Below are 19,604 nucleotides of genomic sequence, written 5' to 3'. Positions count from 1 at the left end.
AAATTTTAAGAAAAAAAGGAGATAAGGACACATATCATGACTTCTTATATCATCAAGAAAGAAACTGCAGGACAGATATCAGCTAAAGAATAGGTTTTCAAAGATGCAAGGAAACGCTTTCAACTAATTCTACAGAGATATGCTTCAATGCAATCACAGACTTTTATGCATTTCCAAAACCTTAGGCAGCAGCTAGGAATGGATTTAAAGTAAGGCCTGACAAGATGGAACTACACAGATTAGATACCTGCGCATTTTGTTCAAAAGCATTCTAAAATGGGATTTCAAACCAAGATTGCTTTTCACCTTCCTTTGGCTGTAGCTTGATAGGATCACCATTTTCACAACTTTGAAAGGGCAAAGTATTCTCAGATTTTGTCATAAAATTATGACAAAATTAGTGTCTTGTTACCTTGTAAAAAGTCCAAATATTTTAAACAGTTTGTCATTATTAGTATACTTCAGCACCCCTACTGGTCTCAGCTGTTGCCTTGAATTGCTATCAAAAGTTGGAAGGTTGGTCCCAGACTTGAAATTCCCCCAGAAAAGACTGAACATAGCACAAGAGAGGCCTTTTGTTTTTTTGAAGTGCTATCAAATGGCTGCATTCATCACGTTGTCACAGCCCTGGTAGTCAAACAATCGTGAGAATCATGGTGCCCCTGAGGGACAAGGAAACTAGACACAGAATGAGCTGACTGCTCAATTTTCAAAACCAGCATTAACAGGTAGAAGAGGGGAATGAATGCACGGACCAATGATCCCAGCATCAATCATTCTTGGCTTTTCTCTAGCTTCTATCTAAACAGTTGTATGACCTTCTTATTTCTGTCTCTGTCCCAGTCTGCCTCTTCTGCTTTCTTGCCCACCATAGGAATATTCTGCCCATCCATTAAATTCTGCTTCCTCCAGACAGCCTTTCTCAACCATGGAGCTTAATCATCCATCTTTTGTATCTGCACTCCCATTTGAGCTCAAAGACCTTTCTAGATATCAGACTAAAACCAGGATATCCTGTTTAAAGATATGCAGTACCTGTCCTATGCAGGAGACCATGCATTTTGTCTACCAATCTAGGTATCCACAAATTCTGCCAAAACTAGGCACAAGGAGGAAATCTGTGCACTGTTTTCATAAAGATTGTGGTTATGTTCAGTTTTAGAATGAAGTTACCAGTTGCTCCCCCCTGGAAGGTTTACATTAGAGTTCTTTGTGGTCATCTGTCACCTTTAAAGGTCTCTGTGAAATAAACTGAAAGGATTTATTCAAGCGAGAAATTTGCTCTATTATCACCTGTCCAAAAACCCCTGTATGTTTTTTCCATAATAAAGCCATGCAAGCTGCTAAAGTATATATATTTTTAATTTATGGCACTGAAATTTAAAAAAAAAGTTAACCCTTCACTTCTGAAATTCCCAAAGTACAAGATGCTGCAGAAAATTGTAATTTTAGGGATTTACTGTGCTTCGGACTGCAAATATACTCCTCACTCATAAAGAGCCTTAAGTCAGGACTTTTGCAAGGATAGAAAATTGGCCTTGAAAACTGTACAGTAATTTAATAGAAACTGAAAGCACGGGAACCCTCTGCTTTTTACTGGTCCCATTTATCTCAGATCTTTCATCTAATCTTTACCTTTGTTACTTATTCTCAGTTCTTGCCATTATGGCTGCAAATCAGTACACCTATGGAATGGTGTGAAAATCTAGTCTGCCACAAGATTGACAGTAGTGCTTACATTGTCAGGGTGTCTTCTTCTACTGAAGAGGACCAAAAAGAAATACCACTGACTAACCTGACCTATGAGAGATGAGCCATGCTGGAAGTTGGTTTGTTAAAGTATTTCCTCTACATGTGCCAACTGGAGTGCCACTGGAGCTCTAAATGCTCTCTGAAGATCACCTGGATTTATCTTGCACCCAGAAGGCCAGATAAGGGACTGCCACCTCAGGCATGGGGCACCCAATCTCCCTCCACACCTTATAAAACTCTTTCATCTGTTTTGTGACACCTTAATTTGAGCCAGCCCTTGTTTATATTCCAGGATAAAGGTAAGCAACTCCAAATTTGAACAGTTGTCTCCATCTTTATCAGAGTTTAGGGCAAAACCTTTATTGTTTCCAATTTTGTTCATCACTTGACCTGTGAACCAAGTAAGAGCCACCAGATTTTCATGTTTAGCTTTGCAGGAACTTTGCTCAATTTCACAGCACTGCTATATGTTATTATCCCCTTCTTTCTCCAGGGTGCTGCTGAAGCAGAAGGGAAAACCTGCTCCAGGACCACCAGTGCAACAACCACGAGGCTTGGCCAGTCTCTTTGGGCAGAAACAGGAAACTCCGAAATTGTTTAAAGCAATGCTTGGAGGAAAAGGAAAAGAAGGCCTTGCTAAGCTGCTGCAGCTGAAGAAACAACAAGAAACTCAGGTAAAGCCACAGAAAACAGAGTAGAATCTACTGAGAGGGCTTGGACAAACAAAGTAGATGAAAATTTAGCCTTGCTGCAATCAACAGCAAAAACTCCCAGTAGCTGAGATACAACCACTTTTCCTAATCTCTGTAAACACTTACTCTAAAAATTTGGCTCAATCTTTCTGAACCTGGACTTTATGCAGACCAGAGAAAACAAAAGCAAGGAAAAAAAGCAAGCAAACAAAAAAACCTCTAAGAAAGTAAGGATAAATGGATTTTACAAAGGCCTCAAGGGCACCCGATCTTCTAATTTTATGTAAACAACAGTAAATACAGAAATACCCAAACACAGTAATCTGATCCAGCTGACTCGGGCACATGGTGAACTTTCCAATTCAGTGTCATATCTCTGGTCGTTGTTAGAAATTCTGAAGACAAAATACAAAGTGTAGCCCACACAGCTAAAATTGATTAAATCTCTAATATCTTGCACTTATGAGAAAACCGTTGTTTTAACTGATGAAAAATAATTCCCACATTATACTGTGTTCTGAGAAACGTTAATGTTAATAAGAAACTGCTTACTTCTACATATTTACCCAAAGGTGGCAGAATTATTTTCTTTACAGCTGAATTAGCTGTGGTTATATTTAAATTAAACAAAGAACTTTGCCCTTTGCTCACACAAATGACTACAACAATATGATTGGAGCAGGAATGCTGCTCATTTTAGTGTGTATTTGTGAACTTATTAGCAAATAGGCTTGGCCAAGGAATGGGGGCAGTGTGAAGTATGTCAAGGTTTACGTACTAGTCTAAGTGCATAAAGGAAGGCAAGACCTAAGGAAGGCTTCTGTGCCCCAAAACGGGTCTGTTTCATACCTCTATATTAGTAAGACACAAATATGAATATCCAAAAGTATTTCCTAGGTTTTATACTGATACTCTGATTCTGAAATTGCATTTTTCATTTAGAAACCAATTTTCAGCATCTGAATAGAAATTTACATGTGTTGCATACCATTAATATACTTGTCATGCTGTGTCTTTCTATGGCATGTACAGAATAGAGCTACTTCCTGAATTTCTTCTGCAGTATTGGAAAACATTAAACTTCTTGTTTCTAGGAAACTCAAGCTGCAACAGAGACCAAGCCTAAAGAAGAGGAGAAGAAACCAGTGGAGCCCCCAGCCCCCTCTGCACCCCCTGCTCAAAAAGAAAAGCCAAAGGCAGATGCTAAGCCTGCAGTTATGCAGAGAACAACCAGCAAGGAGTCTCTGATCATTAGTATGACACCATCCCCCAGAGCAGAAGAAGGAGAGATCCTTAAAGTCGAAATTAAAGAGAAAGAAAAGAAATAGATAGTGCTTTGGGGTGTGGCCCATCTCTTCATCTTGCTGCATTCAGAGGGCTGGCTGGACTTTGCTTTTGAGTATAGAATATAAAAGCAGAAAGTACGCATGAGAAAAATCTACTCCAGCTCCTTGCTCCTTGCCCTCCTCTCCTGGCACAACTGCACAATTTATTTATATTCTTAACCTTGACACTGAAGAGAGAACTTTTGGTGTATTAGAAATTACGGCTCAGATTGTATTTCATGACCTCTTGTTTCATTCATGCTCTCCCTTTTCTCTTACTCTGTCTTGTTCCTACTTCTCCTCTTCCCCCTCCTCTTTATCCTTGCTTTTTTACTGTTGCTCCTGTTGCTCAGTTTGCTCTTAACTTTTCTATGTATTCTTTTCTCTTTTCTCCTCTACCTTCCCATAGTTATCCTTTTCCTTGCTACTGCCCTACTGTTGCTAAGGTTCCTTATGTTTATCTTTCTATCTCCTTCCCTTATACTTCTAATTGGTGACCTGGGTTTGTGACCAGCGTGGCTCAGAGCAGACAACAGGTGCTATGTGTTGGGATGTTTTACCTTGGGACAGAGGGCAACCTAACAAAACCATTGTCAAAAAATAAATCCCAAAATCCACAAGAGGGAAGCAGATTACAGAATTATTGCCAGCCCTCTGAAAGCATAAACATCTGCTCCAGCTGTCTTTGATTCTGGCAAATTAACATGGAAAAGACTTAGATAGTTCACCCTCCAGAGATGACCTATAATTTTGGGCTGCTGATTTACTTTCTTGATCTTGTCAAGGGGTTGGGCATGCTCCCTGAAAAGTAAGCACTTGATACAGCCTACTGAAGAATCTTGGTATCTAAACCAGCTGCTTCAAGAATAAAGGCTATTTTATAAAAAGCACTTTCTGGTTCTGCATTGTAAAGTTGCAACCAATGCTCCATTCGTTCATCTACATCATAGCCTTTAATTAATAGAGCAAGGAGGCACCTGTGTCTTCTGTGTCTTAGCTACATCACACTTGTGAACTACAGTAAATCCTTTATGACTGCCACAGCTGGGGGATACAGCCTCCCATCCAGGAGCTCCCACACTGCCAACCTTCTGCATTGACTCATCAGCCTCAGATACAGTATTACACAAAAGCTTGATGCTGTGTTTTAAGCTTAACTCCCAACTACTTTCTTTTCCTCCATGGGTGTCCATCTCCTCTCTCCTCCAATTCCCTTTCAGATACCACTGCATGAACAGTTTTGTAAACTAAAAATACTATGCAGAGGCCAAGCCAAGAAGTTCCAAGGGCAGGCTCCACAGCTTCTTGGCTGACCAGCCAACCAAGGAAGGCATCATGCCAAAACAAAACATTCACTTTGCAGGCTATATATGACCCTGTAGGCTATGCATTCTGTAGGCCTATTCTTTAAAGCCTTTCAACTTCTGTAATCACAGACAAAACTGGAAGCCTAACCAGAATCAGTGGGAAGTTTGCCCAAGTAAAAGCTGGATGACTGAATTCCATATGTTGCATACTCCACAATCCTCTGATGTGACCAAAATCATAACCTCTTACAAAACAAAGTTCTTCTGCATTAGCAGTGAGTTGCTTTGTGGAGAAAATCATCTTTATTTGTATGCTACTTGGTATTTGATATGTAAGAACAAAGGACATCACAAGAGAGGAAGAAAATTTTAAATTGTTTCATAAAGAATTATTCATCTATTGCACATCCAGGAATGTCTCAATAAAATCTCAAGATTAGAAATACTGCAGAACTGTTTCATGAATGAGACTTTCTATGAATAATAATAATCTATGAATTACAATATATAGTTTCACATACTTTTTTTTTTTTGAGACAGAGTTGTCAAAGCATTATGGAAGGGAGGGGAATATTCTCCATATTTTAACATTTTTATATGAACGAGTAAAGCTCACTCTCATTGAAAAGAACTGATTCCCTTCTGCCTACACAAATGCTACCAGGTAATTTTGAACGTTTTCTCAGTGGGCATATTTAAGTCCATCAATCACACACTGACATAAATTACAAAGTAAAGGCTGAGACTGCAGCACCAAGTGCTTCACTGCAGTGACAGAGCTTCCCACAAATTGCTGCTTTGCTACAGCTCATAACAGCCCAGGTTTGCCGAAAAGTTTGACAGTTCCATCTGCAAGACTACTGTTATGCACAGCTCTCGAGCTCCTTAGACCCAAAACAAAACAGGGGAGGTATCAGTGCAGAAGACACTGGCCACACATAAATAAAATCCATCTGGTTGTTTTTTTTGTTTTGTTTTGTTTTTTGGTTGTTGTTGTTTGGGTTTTTTTTAATTGTTGGGGTATTTTCCTCTTCCCACAATTCCTGCATTCTTAGGGTTGGCAGGAACAAGAAGGCTCTACAAATCGAAGTTGCAACTATTTGTATGGTTTTCACCAGAACGAATGATACAAGAAAGATCAAGATGTAATAAATTCTTTCAGGAACTAATTCTACCCTGCAGATACTTGACTAGTGAAGAAGCAGAACGAATTACTCTGGTGCACTTAGAAGATACAGCTTCTAGTATCACAGTTGTCTAGGTGTGGCTTCACGTTCCACTGCAACACTGTCTCCCGTATCCTTAGTGTCCTAATGGAGTCCTCAGACATGGCAACACTTGAATGTAAAGAAACTGAAGGGTAGAGTAGGATAATGTATTTGAAAACTACATATAACCATCTCTCCATGCCTCTCTAACTAAAATGTAGACATTGTTCTGGGAAAAAAGTTTTGGAAAACCTGATAATAATTGTATAAAATAGCATGCATGGGAGGACTCAGCATGAAAGTCACATTTAAAATTGTCCAACTTCAGACTATCTTCTTGATAGAAGCCTGTTTAAGATGCTTTATGAAGAATAAACTGCAGAGTCATTACCCCTAAGTGAAAAGGCCTTTTTCCTCTCCCTTTTATACTTCTTATAAATCCGTGGCATACTCACCATAGGAATCACAAAAGCAGCATTTAGCATTACACACAATATGCTGAATACAAAAGCACCACAGAACAGTATACTGAAATGATCATTTTAATGCACAGGCATCATAAATCAGTTAACTTCATCAGAACTGAAATGCATATAAAAGTACAAAATTCTGGTTACAGGTGATCTCTCTGCTGTACATATGAATATATTATGACTAATACACGGCGAAAAGCATCTGATGACAAAGACTGCCATACATCCCTTTTATCACAAGGTGGTGCCAGTGACTTACGAGCACATTCACTTTACAGAACTTTGACAATATTTTGCTTTGTCACCCTCATGCTATTAATGCATTTTTACACGTAAAAATAAACAAAAATTGGCAAAATAACACAGTAACTTTCCTCCCCCTTGACTCACAATCTTCTGCATTTCTTCACTGAGAATATCACTTCAACTTACCCTGAAGTTTTCAACAGCCATTAGCTGTACACCTCTGTTATACAAGTTCTTGCCAAAGTCCTGTCTGAAACATTTAATTTACAAAGAATATAGCACATTGAGAACTAGATGTCATTGATATGCTATTTAACTCCCTAAGCTTGAGGAACATGGGAGCAATTCTCTAATAAGAGATAATGAAGTCTCTACTGCAGAAACTCAGAATTTATGTATAGAATACAGACAAAACAACATGTTTTCTTTTACATGCAGGAGATACTTAGCATAAAACTACATATATAGTAGCATATAATAATGCAATTCCATGGCAACTTAAAACAGGATTGGTAACACAACTCAGGTGCAGCATTATATTTTTGGCAGACAGCTCAGAGGAATTTCAGTAGTATCCTGTACTCCTATCAGTAGTACTCATCCACTACAATTAATGTAATTAATGTATAATTAAATCATTAATACTGCATCCAGTTCTCTCTTTACATGAAGCAGGTAGCTGTGAAACAATTTTCCAAAATCATACACTCTCAACTTGCAGCAGTGTGATTTAGATTTATTATAGTAACTCCCTTGATCTCAATATTTTGAGTTGCATATCTCATGACACTCCATCGTAATTTATAAGTAGCAACAGATTTTCACTACACTGATAAAAAGATGATTAGAGGGGGTTTTTTTACATAAATATATGAATTACATTTTAAAAAAAGAAAGAGCTTGGCTTAACATGAAAGAAACTTTTCGTTATCCTTCCACTACTTCATAGTATTTAGGATCCCCTTCCACCAAGAAAAATGGAATGGAGGTAATATATCCATTCATGATTGATTGATAAATGTCAACTGTCTACAAAACATTCGGTATGTCTTGTGTAAGATAATCTCTATAGATATATCTTTCATCCATCAATGTTAATATGAATTCAGACTTTCAACAGAATTATAAATGGTAAAAAAACCAAAAAGCCCACTAAGCAGCTCCAGCAACTAAAAGTCAAATACACTACGACCTGGTGAAATGTTGAGTGTCCAAGTGTGCTAAATTTAGCATTAGCCCATTCTGTTCTTACATACTACAGCCAGACCATCCACATGAGATAAGCTGGATGTCTAAACCACTTCAAATGTGAAACTGCAAAATTAATGTTCAAGATTGACATTTCAGAAGTGATGAATGTGACCTTTCAATCCACTTATGTTACACACAGTGACAGGATCAGAAGAGATCTTCAGCAAGCAGTATGCAGCTGGGGGTCAAGAAACCTTCATTTGTCCACTAAGCAAACACATGATTTACATTCATGTAAAAGGTATACAGGTAAAAGCTATAAAAAGTGAAGGGAACACTCAACCCAAGTAAATAAACCAGAAATTATTTACCCTAGTATGCAGCATGATTATAGACTTTACCTCAAAATATGCAGTTGCAAATCAGGGAAAACTTTTAAACTATGATCTGAATTCCTACTTCACAAAAAGCCCTTTAAAGATCAATAATCATGACTGTTTTATGGGGGAATTAACCCCAAAACAAAACCCCAACCAAAATAAATCTGGAATTTCCATTTTCCAGTACACTGCACATTGGAACAAATCTTACAGCTCTTATAGTGGTAACCTCAAAGGCCAGAAGTATTCTGAGATGCTAGAGGTTTACCTTAATTCACCCTAGTTATTCCCACACTACTTTAAGAGAAGGCATACTATAAAAGAATATATACTTTAATGACTTCTTTGGCTTATATTCCCACAGCCCTGAATCCCAGGCATTGCCCAAAGGCACTAAAGTGGCAAAGAAGAAGCAGCTGTGCAAGGAGGGCCTTTATACTCTGTGGCACTTGTTTGAATATGAAACACCTGTGTCAAAATTTTGTTATGGTGGCTTAATAGAAACTCTTTTTTCCATTCTTTTCAAAATCAAATTAATCCATGCAAGCACTAGCTCTCAAATCAACATCAAACCTAAACACCAATACAGTTTTGGCCCTTTAAAGGCACACTTGGCAAAGTGATCTGAAGGCAAAAGCTAACAGACATTATGATACAGAGGCATGTGTAGATGTTTACAGAAGTATTTTGAAAACCAAAGTCTGTAGAAACAGCAAGTAAAGCAAGCACAAAGTCTCTCCTCTGCTCAGCCCATTCATTTTGCAGCAGGATTCTTAGGAGGCTGAAGTTTGTAGGTGCTGAAGTAGTTCACCACTTGCTGAGGGACTTCTGCCAGGACACACTGAGCCAGAGCTTCTTTGGGAGACTTATAAAAAAAGAACACCAAGGTTCAGTTTCCACCAACTGCTAACGAAGATTCTAAGGCAAGCAATAAGCACCTCGTCTAGAAGGCCAACTTAAAGTCTGACATTTCACAGAGGACTTTAGACAGTGCCCTTGTGTGACAGAGAGATGGAAGCTTCCTGTCAGCTTTACCTTCTCGCTCCTGTTACCACGAATCAGATGGCTGTCTTGTGCCACTGAAGTAACAGGAGCTGAGTGTACAAAGGGCTACCATGTCTGAAGACACCTTTTGTCACATGAATTACACAGCTCAGATATCAGACTTCACCAGGTAAACATACTTCCACTATCTGCTTAAATGACCCTTCAGGGACTTGTCAAAATCATCTGCAATCTTTTGCACCAAGTCTCATCCACAATAACTATTTCTATGGAGCAGCTCTTCTGCAGATACTGTTTTTACTGTAAGACTAGGTATCCATAAGAAAAAAAAAAATCTATTTTTCTAGAATCTGAAAGCATTTGAATATATATTATTACACTGAGCACTGACCCTAGTTAATCTACACGCAAGTGCATTACTTGATAAGCATATTCTGTACTGATTTTGTTCTTGTTCATTTCAGTTTGCCTGAGTTACTCTGAGATTAAACAAAGAATTTTTATTAAAAGTAAAACATAAAAGCAAAATAAGAAGTTGCAAGGAGTATAATTAACAAGTTAATACTAAGACATGAAATAAAATTAGAATATATTTGGAAATATATGGAAATAAAAACAGTGATCTTATTTGCCCATACTGAGGAGATTTTGCTGAATTTTATTTAAGTCAACTCTTTCCAGCATTATGATGCTTAAAAGTTGACTTCTATTAACCTACACATACTTTGAGTTTTACAGAAATTTAAAAATATCAGGACTTTGTTCTTTCACCACCTTTTTTGCATTTACTTTTATGAAAATGAAAAGTATCACCACTATTGTGGCCATACAGTTTCTACTGATTTTGACCTCCCTGATTATGACTCAGCCTTGAATTTTAATACTGCACTAAATTGTGAGACTAATCCACATTCATAAATGGGCAATCACAATAAAAAAGAAAAATAACCATAAGAAAAAAATTATAGTAAGTTTTTCCTCACAAATTAAAAAAACATCCATTTGTTTAATCAAATTTTACAAAGGTCATTCAGCTGCAGCCAGAAATGCACTGCTGGAACTAGAAACTGAGGATTTGGGTGGTTTTTTAGCATTTGATAAAGAGTTTTCTTAGAGTACATATTGGATATACCACAAAAGCTTAGGACTAGATGTAGGATATCCTAGCAAGCCCAGCATACCTCTACAATACTTATTAAGCATATCAGTAAGATTACTTACATTTTGGAACTTCCTGAATGGCACAAATTGGACAATGTCTCTGACAGCTGGTTCTCCTGACGGGGACCTAAGAACTCCATCATCACCATCAAGAAATTCCATTGCATCAAAGTCTGCTCCTCCAACACCAACAATGATAATGGACATGGGCAATTTCGAAGCATTAACTATGGCAGATCGAGTTTGATCAAGGTCGGTTATCACACCATCCGTTATGATCAGAAGTATGAAGTATTGCTGTCAAATCAATAAAAACCGTGTTGTGACAAAATAGCAAACATTTAGGCATGCACACTTAGAAAAACCCACATAAAGACTACATAGTGTTGTCACTTTGGCATGTTCAGTGTGGTCACTGAATTTTACAATCAAACATCTAACTTGTAGTCAGGCTTCATGTGTACAGTCTGAAAAAGCTCGTAAGAACAACACAATCTTTTAAAAGAAGTAATCTATAAACAGCCACCATCTAAAACCCCAATGATATCATCCTTCTTTCCTCCAAAATCCCCAGACAAACTAAGAGATAACCTATTTTCCCATTATTTGTTCTGGGATAGAAGGCAGTTTACTGAGGTTTTGGAAAGGTAACGCTTTTGAAACTTGTATTTGTTTCCTTTCTGGTCTATTAATACCTTTATGAAACACTACCCTTTACTTCATTCATTGTATCTGGAAAATCCTAAATCACACCTTTTAGTGTTGAAACAGACAGCCATTTTCAAATTCCTCTAGTCATGTTTTCTAGCTGCTTCATCAAGTTAATTACCAAGGTGTCTGAGACTATTTTGTAGTAGATCAGTAATTTAATTAAGTACCATCTGAGTTGCTTCCACTATTCTGTTACAGTTTCTAAAAGTTGGCATCTTAGCTTCTGTTCTGGATTGGAGCACAAAAAAATGAGCTAGAAGTACCAAGTCTGGAAATTATCAAATGCTTTTTGAATTTCCAGTCTTCTCTCACTTCATTTCAGATGATTACTGAATAGCATAAATTCAAGTCCCAAAGATACTCCCTGTATTCTTAGAAGTCTCTTCACTACTTTCTTTCCCATCTGCTTTTATCTGCCTCCAAATAATTGTTCTTCCCTTATCTTGTCTGTTTAGGTATCACCTTTTCTCCCTTCTTTCTGCTAATGCATTCCCCCACTCCAGCAAGAACATCTATCAAACAGTTGTGACAACAGAAAGCTATAAGCAACTGCAGCAGGATAGCATATCACATTGGATTTATTTCTCCCTTCTCATACTTCCTCCACACTGGAAAAAAATCAGCATCAGAATCAAAACCCAATCCAAAATGAGTATGATATGTATTAAATGTTAAGATAGCAAATTGTCTTGAATACGCATACTACATGAAATAAAAGTGAAAAAAAACCAAACAGAAACAAAACCAACAAGAGGTTTTCTTCTCTCTTAAGATATAGACATATATACATACCTTTTTTTTTTTTACAGCTACTACTGAAAGACTACCAAGGCAAAACCTTACCAGCCTCATGGCATATGAAAATGCATAGCTCATTTTCAAATTGATTTCTACAGATAATTTTACATGCAAAAATAACTATGTTAAAAAATAGCTGATTTTACACGACATCAAATACACCAGTATTTGCTGTCATCAGTGACTTAGGGTTTTCTGAACTTCCATGAATTATCAACATGACTGAGTACTCCAGACTTGGTCTTCGGAATTTCTGTTTTTAATATGGTCAGTAACTCACATATAAAATTTTAATATGGAGGAGGGCACAGCCCATACAGCACCTAAACCTTTATGGTACAGTTAATTATCTGTGTTGGTACCTAGGTGTCAGGAGCTATAACATTCACTTCTTCACTACCTTCGTTAATCCTCTGTCCCAGCTATCTAATGTGAAACCGGGTCTAGATTTTTTTTTCTCAGCTGGGGTTAAATCACTCTCTTAGATATAAAGGCCTGAATTAGACTTCAGTAACTGTACAGTGCTGCGAGGGCTTTGAACAGAAGATACCATAAAGGTGTATTTTTAAGTTTCTATTCCAAATCTTAAGAGTTTATTTAGTTAATTGATGACGAGGACTGTTATGTATAATCTGCAAAAAACCCTAATTTTTCTATTGTTTCAAGGGTAACAAATATTTATTCACAAGGTAAAGGGCCAACTTTTAAATGTATAAGTGTATTCATTTGAAAGAGAAAAAAAGTATTTCTAAACAAGAAGGAAAATAAAAGTAAGAAAAACACAAAGTACCATTACTTACAGATGCTGTTTGCTGTTGAGTAGCTGCAGCAGCAAATCTTGCCACATGATTTATAATTGGAGAAAAATTTGTTGGTCCATATAACTTCACTTGAGGAAGACATGCTCGATATGCATCAACAATGCCTTGGATCCCTAGAGAAGAAGGAAATCTCTTTTTTTGTATTAGAATTAGGACATTTTGAAGCACCTGATTTTCCTAAAGCTGCATAAATCAGTTACTTGATGATGCAAAGATTTAAAACTAACCATGGTGGGGAAAATAAATTATTTATGAACAATGGAAGCTTTCAGTTTGACCAATGCTTAAGGCACTTACATAACATGACTTGCCTAATATGAACAGGAAGGCCAAATACTCTGTGCTCAAGAGTGTGAAACTGAACTACAGCAGATCTCTTCACATGGCAGCTTGTGGTGGTTGATAGTCTGATCAGAGAGGCCACAATGAACAAGCACTAGCAGCAGCACACTCAACCAGACAACTCCACACCAGCAGTGAAGTAGAATAAAGTGGTTTGATAACAAAAGAGAATTGTTCCCAGCCCTGTGCTCTGGCTGTTTAAATCACTTCTTTCGCAAATCATTACAAAAGGCAGATGCAATCCTATTTCTCATAAGTAAGAAATTGGTTGTAAAATTGTTTCCTGCTACAGGACTAATTATTTAACTAGAACAACATGCTTCAGTTCACTTTTCTAGTGTCTTTATGCCTTCAACTTAGGCATTTTACTCTCTAGTTCTGATGTTACTTTCTCAGACTTACCATTACAGAATGGGTTTGACGGGTTAAAATTTATTGGGAACTCATGAGATACCTGTGAAGACACAGAAGACATAGTCAGAACTTCAGATATCTCCTGAAGTAAGTGCTTTCAGCTGTCCTAGGCAGTGCATTTACACATTCTATTACCTGAAAGGATGGAGGAATTTGTGCACCAAATCCAAAGGCTGGAAACATCTTATCTCTAAAGAAGCAATTTTAAAGAAAACAAAGTCAGTGCCTTCCATTAAAAGCTGCCATAGTTTAGTAAGTTTAGTTATTAGTGCTGCTTTTCATCACTAAAAATGCTATTTTAGAGGCAAAATTAAGTGGAAGCTCCCCACTGTATTTGTTTCTAGGACCTAAACCAGTCTTTAACACCAAATTGGCAAGAATGCATTTATTTAAATCAACGCTGCTCTTTTCATAACATATGAAAAACCCTGCTTGTCTGCAGTAAACACAAGCTTATACTTGCAATTATGCACTGGTGTTTTAATTCTATAACTTAGCTCAGAAATTTCATTCCAGTATGTCTGTAGGCATCTTCAACACCAGTTTAAAAAAAACTACCACAAATATCTATACATATCTAAAAAAATGATCTAAATAAAAATCTAACACTTACGTATCATAATCCTGAATGACCATCCCGACAGACCAAATGGCTGTTAGGTATTCATTAACTCCATTAGGGCTGAGGTAATGCAGAGAGTCCGGAGAGCGAGGGTCTCCATTGGAGCCTGTAAAATCTATCCCCACCTGTCAAATGCAGTATTTATATCTGATTGCTCTTAAAGGTTAAATTGTGCTTCCTATTTCTGGGAAAGCCAAAGTGAAAACTATGAAAGAGTAGTAAAGAGGACATCTACAAATCTAACAGGCACAGTACTTAGATGCGGGTTGGAGTATTAACACTCTTTAAACAATGGCTCTACAAAACCCTCAAAATCTCTGCATTTCTCCAGAAGTGCTGAAATTACCTTCATCTGAATCACAGAATAGTTTGGCTTGGAAGAGGCCTTAAAGATCACCTAGTTCCAATGCCCCTGCCATGGGCAGGGACAGCTTTCACAAGACCAGGTTGCTCCAAGTCCCATCCAACTTGGCCTTGAATACTTCCAGAGATGAGGCACCTACAGCTTCACAGGGCATGCTGTCAGGTTTTTGCTGTGTTTATTTTCAATTATTACTCACAGCAACTCTTCAAAATCTGGCAAATTAATTTCATTCTGTATCTTGCCACACACCCCTTTGTTCTCAGAAGTACAACTAGCCAGACTCCACAGAAGCCTAGACAGTTGCTTCTCTGACTTCAACAGGTCTTCACCTTAGTGATGAAGCCTGTTACTAACGTGAAGACATCTCACTGTTTTTTGTGCTGCATTTGGTTCACAAATTACATAACTTAAGCGTTCTAATCCATATGATGACCTCTGCATGTTGCTTTCAAAGAACTGTACATTTCCCTTTGGTCTCCCTCCACATAACTTAGCTAGTTCCTAATGAACATAACCAGAGGTTCAGAACCTTTTGCCAAGAGTAAAAGACCATTTTTTTTTTCTAAACAGACTAGAAGTGCTCTGGCAAAATAGCTTCCTGTTCAATGCTATAGAATAAAAAAGAAGCCAACAAGAAAACAAAATAAAATAATCAAATAAAGCACACAGCCAATCAACTCTATGCTTGAATTTGTTCCAAAACTCAAAAAGCATTCATATGAATGATTTAACTTACAGTAAAATTCAGCTGACATCCACCCATGATGTAATCAAGGAATGTGCATTCTACAATGATCTAAAAATAGAAGATAGAAATTTTGGTTTTTTTCAATGGGAAAAACGCAGCTAATATTATTGTAGCAATTTCTAAGGTTCCAGATTCATTGCCTTTACCCATGAAAAGCACTTGTTTTGCCCTTTAGCTATTCCACTCACTCACTGCAATGAGGATATTTGCAACACGTGCCACCACGCACTCAGCACATCAGAATCAAGCCTTTAACAAAGCTACAGACAGATATCAAAGCAGCTCCAAAAGGACTCTCATTTATAAAATAACACATTATGACAGTTACACAATTTTACTTTGCCATAAAACAGTGAGTTGGGAAATGCAGTGGTTCAGGAATGACTTTATAAACTGGTAAGCGACCTTTCTCTTCAAGAGAAAATGAAGGGACAGGTATGTAATTCAGCTCTATTTGTCTCCTTATATGAATCAGAGTCCCTTGTATATTTACAATGTCTGAAACTTTCAGACATTTTAAAGTTTCTTACAGTTTGAAGATGGTGATATACGAAATGAGAATGTGAACATTAAAACCAGAATCATATCAGAATATGCTACTGACCTCACAATGCTTAACGCTCACAATGCCAGAGTTTTTATAGCTCTTTTTCTTCTGTCTTTTCTTTTCATTGATGCACTCAAACTCAATCTGCATGAATGCAAGTAAATCCAATAAGAATACTATAATATCATTTATGTAACAAGTATAATAATACCTTATTTCAGAACTGTTACTTTGAGCTTAAATTAAAAATAGAGTTCATTTCATAATCCAGCAAAATTAAACACAGCCTGCCCAATGTCAGCAAGAAAACACCCCACATTCTCAAGACAGAAATCCTCTTTTACCCAAAAGGCTACAAATATATTTGTTTTGACAACTGTATTTCAAATAAACAAAGAAATTCGTACCATTCTCACTCTGAGGATTCTGCTAACAACTTTCTTTTTGGTAAAGACATAGCAAGTCAAACAAAGCATCAGTGTTTCCAGAAGGTGTGGCTTCAATTTTTATTATTTTTATTATACAGCACTCAAAATATTAGAAAAGTACAAGCATGCAATATTAAAAGGTTTGGAAATTGTTATCGTTTGTAAGATCAGGAAGGATAACATTGCTTTAGAAAAAAGCCACCTAATGTAACACAGCTGCATTTTTGTGCAATGGCATTAATACTAATTTTTCTCATACTCATTAAAGTATACATAATAGTTAATAAGTGCCACAAAGGATTAAGTAATGCTAGAAAAAATACAAGCCTTGGTCTTTTAACTGTAGTTAAATCGGTGCTGCATTCTGTCTTTTGACAATCCAGGTTTTTTTAATTTCTGTATTTTTATGCTTAGTGAAATATTTTTGTGCTGATGATGGGGCATTTATGTACGTAATAATAAAAACTGCAACCAAGACATTAATCCTAGGAAAATGGACATTCAGTGTTTCAGCCTCAATTCCAACAGCAAAGTCAAAGTGTAGCCTAACACAACGTGGAGGTCACCTGAGGCCAGGTGACCTAGGTTTTGCTTCAGCATGAGTAAAACAGCTAATCAAGAACACACAGGCAGCTTAGACTCTGTAACACTTACAGGTGACGACCGAGATGCTTCCTTCAGCTTTGACATTGTCGTTTGAAAACTTCCTATGAGATCATGAGACCCATCACTATCATAGTCATAGCATTCAACCTAAAATGCAGCATTACTTAGTGTTAGTAATAGAAATGGCAAAAAGCATATACAAAAAGCATATACAAATAACAATAAACACTGCAAATGACAAACCTGAACATCCCAAGCATTCCTGTATCTTCTATATCAGAGTTTTTCTCACATTGAAGTCTTAGAACTGCACTTAAAACACATTAAGATTGGGTAGAAGCCAATACACTCAGTTTTGAATCTCATCTTCCACTCAAGTGAAGGAGAGATGAGAATACTTAAGTAGTGTCAGGTGTTACATAAGCAAGTAACATCAATTATATTGAACTATGTTTTGAGAGTGATGGGGTGTTGGGAAGAGTAGGAAAAAAATGTAGGGTTTTTACATTCATCATGAATCTGAGCATCCAGACAAAAATTTAGTAAATCAGTTATGCAAGCAATCACAAGAGTTTTAGCAACACTTTTAGACTACTTCATTAATCCTCAAAATAACACAGAATTTGTAAGCATATGAAGGTTCAGCCCTAAAGCTAGAAACAATATTTGAAGTTTTGTTTTGTAAGATTAACAAATTTAAACAGTGGATCTGTTAAACTATGATCTACACTTCATGGATCAGAATATCAACTAAAAATCACTTTTTCTATAGTGACACTTCAAAAATAAGCTTTATTATTTAATCAATGCACCCTTTTAATAGCCCAATCTACCAAAGAAGGCAGCAGTGAAAAACACTTTTTTTCTTCTTTTTGAAAACATGACCAAATTACCTTTCTATATAAAAAGCTGGTTATTTATTTATAAAAGCTTATGTTCATTTCATCCACTTCTGATATTTTAGTTCAGTTCAGCAACACAGACATGATAGCTAACTTAATCAAATCACATTAAAACACACTAAATAATTTAATAATTAAGATGATAAATAGAAAAAATAATAAATCAAGAGTCAAGTAGGTATCACATTAAAATGCAAACTTCAAGAAAAATGTTCAAAGTATGTATGGCTTAAACTGAACAGCTATTTGCATGCCCATCTTTCAAGTCTAAAAATATTGTATCTTATATTCAAGAATCAATTTATCTGATTACTTGAGCATTTCAGTTAGAAATAAAAAAGCAAAACAAACAATTTTAACATACACTTGAGCTTCTGAAAGAAATGAGGTTTCTGAAAACAAACAGGAATGTTGAAGTACAAAACATGATGTGTAAATTGGGAGTTCTACTGCACAGAACATGCCTCTATCTTGCAGTTGGCACTACTACAACATTTTAAATTCACTAATAAATTAAAAATGCATGCACATGCACTGAGCAGCACCTTAAATCATGCAAGCAGCCAAAGAACCAACAGGCTAATCAATGTTCATGGCAGATGCTATGTAAACTCTTTTGAATACCATAAATTATGCCAATCAAATACTCAGCCAAGTGCTTCAGTAGCTGAAATTTAAAACTGAACATTATTTCTTGACTCTCAATAGTTCTTACAACCTGTCAGCACAGGTAGTAGATGAATTTCCTTTTATTTCAAAGACATCAAAATTCGTCTTGCTTGACATATTTGACCCATTTAAGACGATTTTTAATATTTATTCCAAGCAAGAGAGAAGCATTTCCTTTTACTCCCTACTGCTATTGCATGCCCTCCTGGACATGCAACAGCAGTAGGGAACAATGTGATTTAACATATTTTTCCCAGCAGAACTAGGCATGCCTGCTCAAGATGAAAGGCTCAAATTTGTGACACAGAAAACCTTCACTGACTGCAAACACACTCACATGGAACATAACCATGAATCCATAAGATAAAGATTCAACTTGGTTTGTGCACTGCTGGGCATACACAAACTAAGCCACTAAAGAAGTGAAAAGCCACTCACAGAAAAATTGCTGGTTACTTACTATGACAAACAGCCCATTACACATGCAACCGTGTGCATATAAAAGTGTTAAATGCATTGTTTAATCCTTTAATAACATTCCATAATACAATTCTGCCTACATTTTAATGTTTGAAGTGATAGGTTCTGCATTTCTAAGTTACAGCATAATCAAACTGCCTGTCTGCAAGTCTATAACTATTCCAAGTCAAGTCTATTTCCTCTGGATATAAATCTACATTTTTGAGGTAAGATTTCAAAGAACATACTTAATTAAAATGATGATGGAGCTGAGAAAAACTCTTCATAGATACATTTAGATCAATGGTCTATAGCTTTAGTATGGCTGTTTACTGAAAAGGAGAAATAAACTTATAGCATATGGAGATATAAGAGCCGTCACAGCTCCTTTTGGGAAAAGGGAAGTAAAAAGGATTGAGACGGAAAAAACATA

The 19,604-nt window shown here is 36.7% G+C and overlaps 2 protein-coding genes across 3 annotated transcripts in view; one reads left to right on the top strand and one right to left on the bottom strand.

The window, feature by feature from the left end:
- Positions 1 to 5,520, top strand: part of CNGB3 (cyclic nucleotide gated channel subunit beta 3) — a 59,768-nt gene extending 54,248 nt beyond the window's left edge. Inside the window, exons 17-18 of the mRNA XM_088176937.1 lie at positions 2,246 to 2,426; positions 3,539 to 5,520. Of these exons, the coding sequence (XP_088033063.1) occupies positions 2,246 to 2,426; positions 3,539 to 3,772 (415 nt within the window). The 3' untranslated portion in view covers positions 3,773 to 5,520. The remainder of the gene's footprint in view (positions 1 to 2,245; positions 2,427 to 3,538) is intronic.
- Positions 5,521 to 6,810: 1,290 nt separating this feature from the next.
- The window catches only part of CPNE3 (copine 3), a 28,560-nt gene continuing 15,766 nt past the window's right edge, over positions 6,811 to 19,604 (bottom strand). For both annotated transcript variants that reach the window (XM_014870749.2, XM_088176946.1), the window contains 9 exons: positions 17,190 to 17,288; positions 16,165 to 16,251; positions 15,549 to 15,608; positions 14,440 to 14,573; positions 13,962 to 14,016; positions 13,815 to 13,866; positions 13,050 to 13,183; positions 10,801 to 11,037; positions 6,811 to 9,439 (listed from right to left, as the gene is read on the bottom strand). In XM_014870749.2, coding sequence (XP_014726235.2) covers positions 9,329 to 9,439; positions 10,801 to 11,037; positions 13,050 to 13,183; positions 13,815 to 13,866; positions 13,962 to 14,016; positions 14,440 to 14,573; positions 15,549 to 15,608; positions 16,165 to 16,251; positions 17,190 to 17,288 — 969 coding nt within the window. In that variant the 3' untranslated portion in view covers positions 6,811 to 9,328. The remainder of the gene's footprint in view (positions 9,440 to 10,800; positions 11,038 to 13,049; positions 13,184 to 13,814; positions 13,867 to 13,961; positions 14,017 to 14,439; positions 14,574 to 15,548; positions 15,609 to 16,164; positions 16,252 to 17,189; positions 17,289 to 19,604) is intronic.

This window comes from Sturnus vulgaris, chromosome 1, assembly GCF_052056855.1.
Source record: "Sturnus vulgaris isolate bStuVul1 chromosome 1, bStuVul1.hap1, whole genome shotgun sequence".
Classification (NCBI taxonomy): Eukaryota; Metazoa; Chordata; class Aves; order Passeriformes; family Sturnidae; genus Sturnus; species Sturnus vulgaris.
This window is presented reverse-complemented; position numbering and strand designations above follow the sequence as displayed.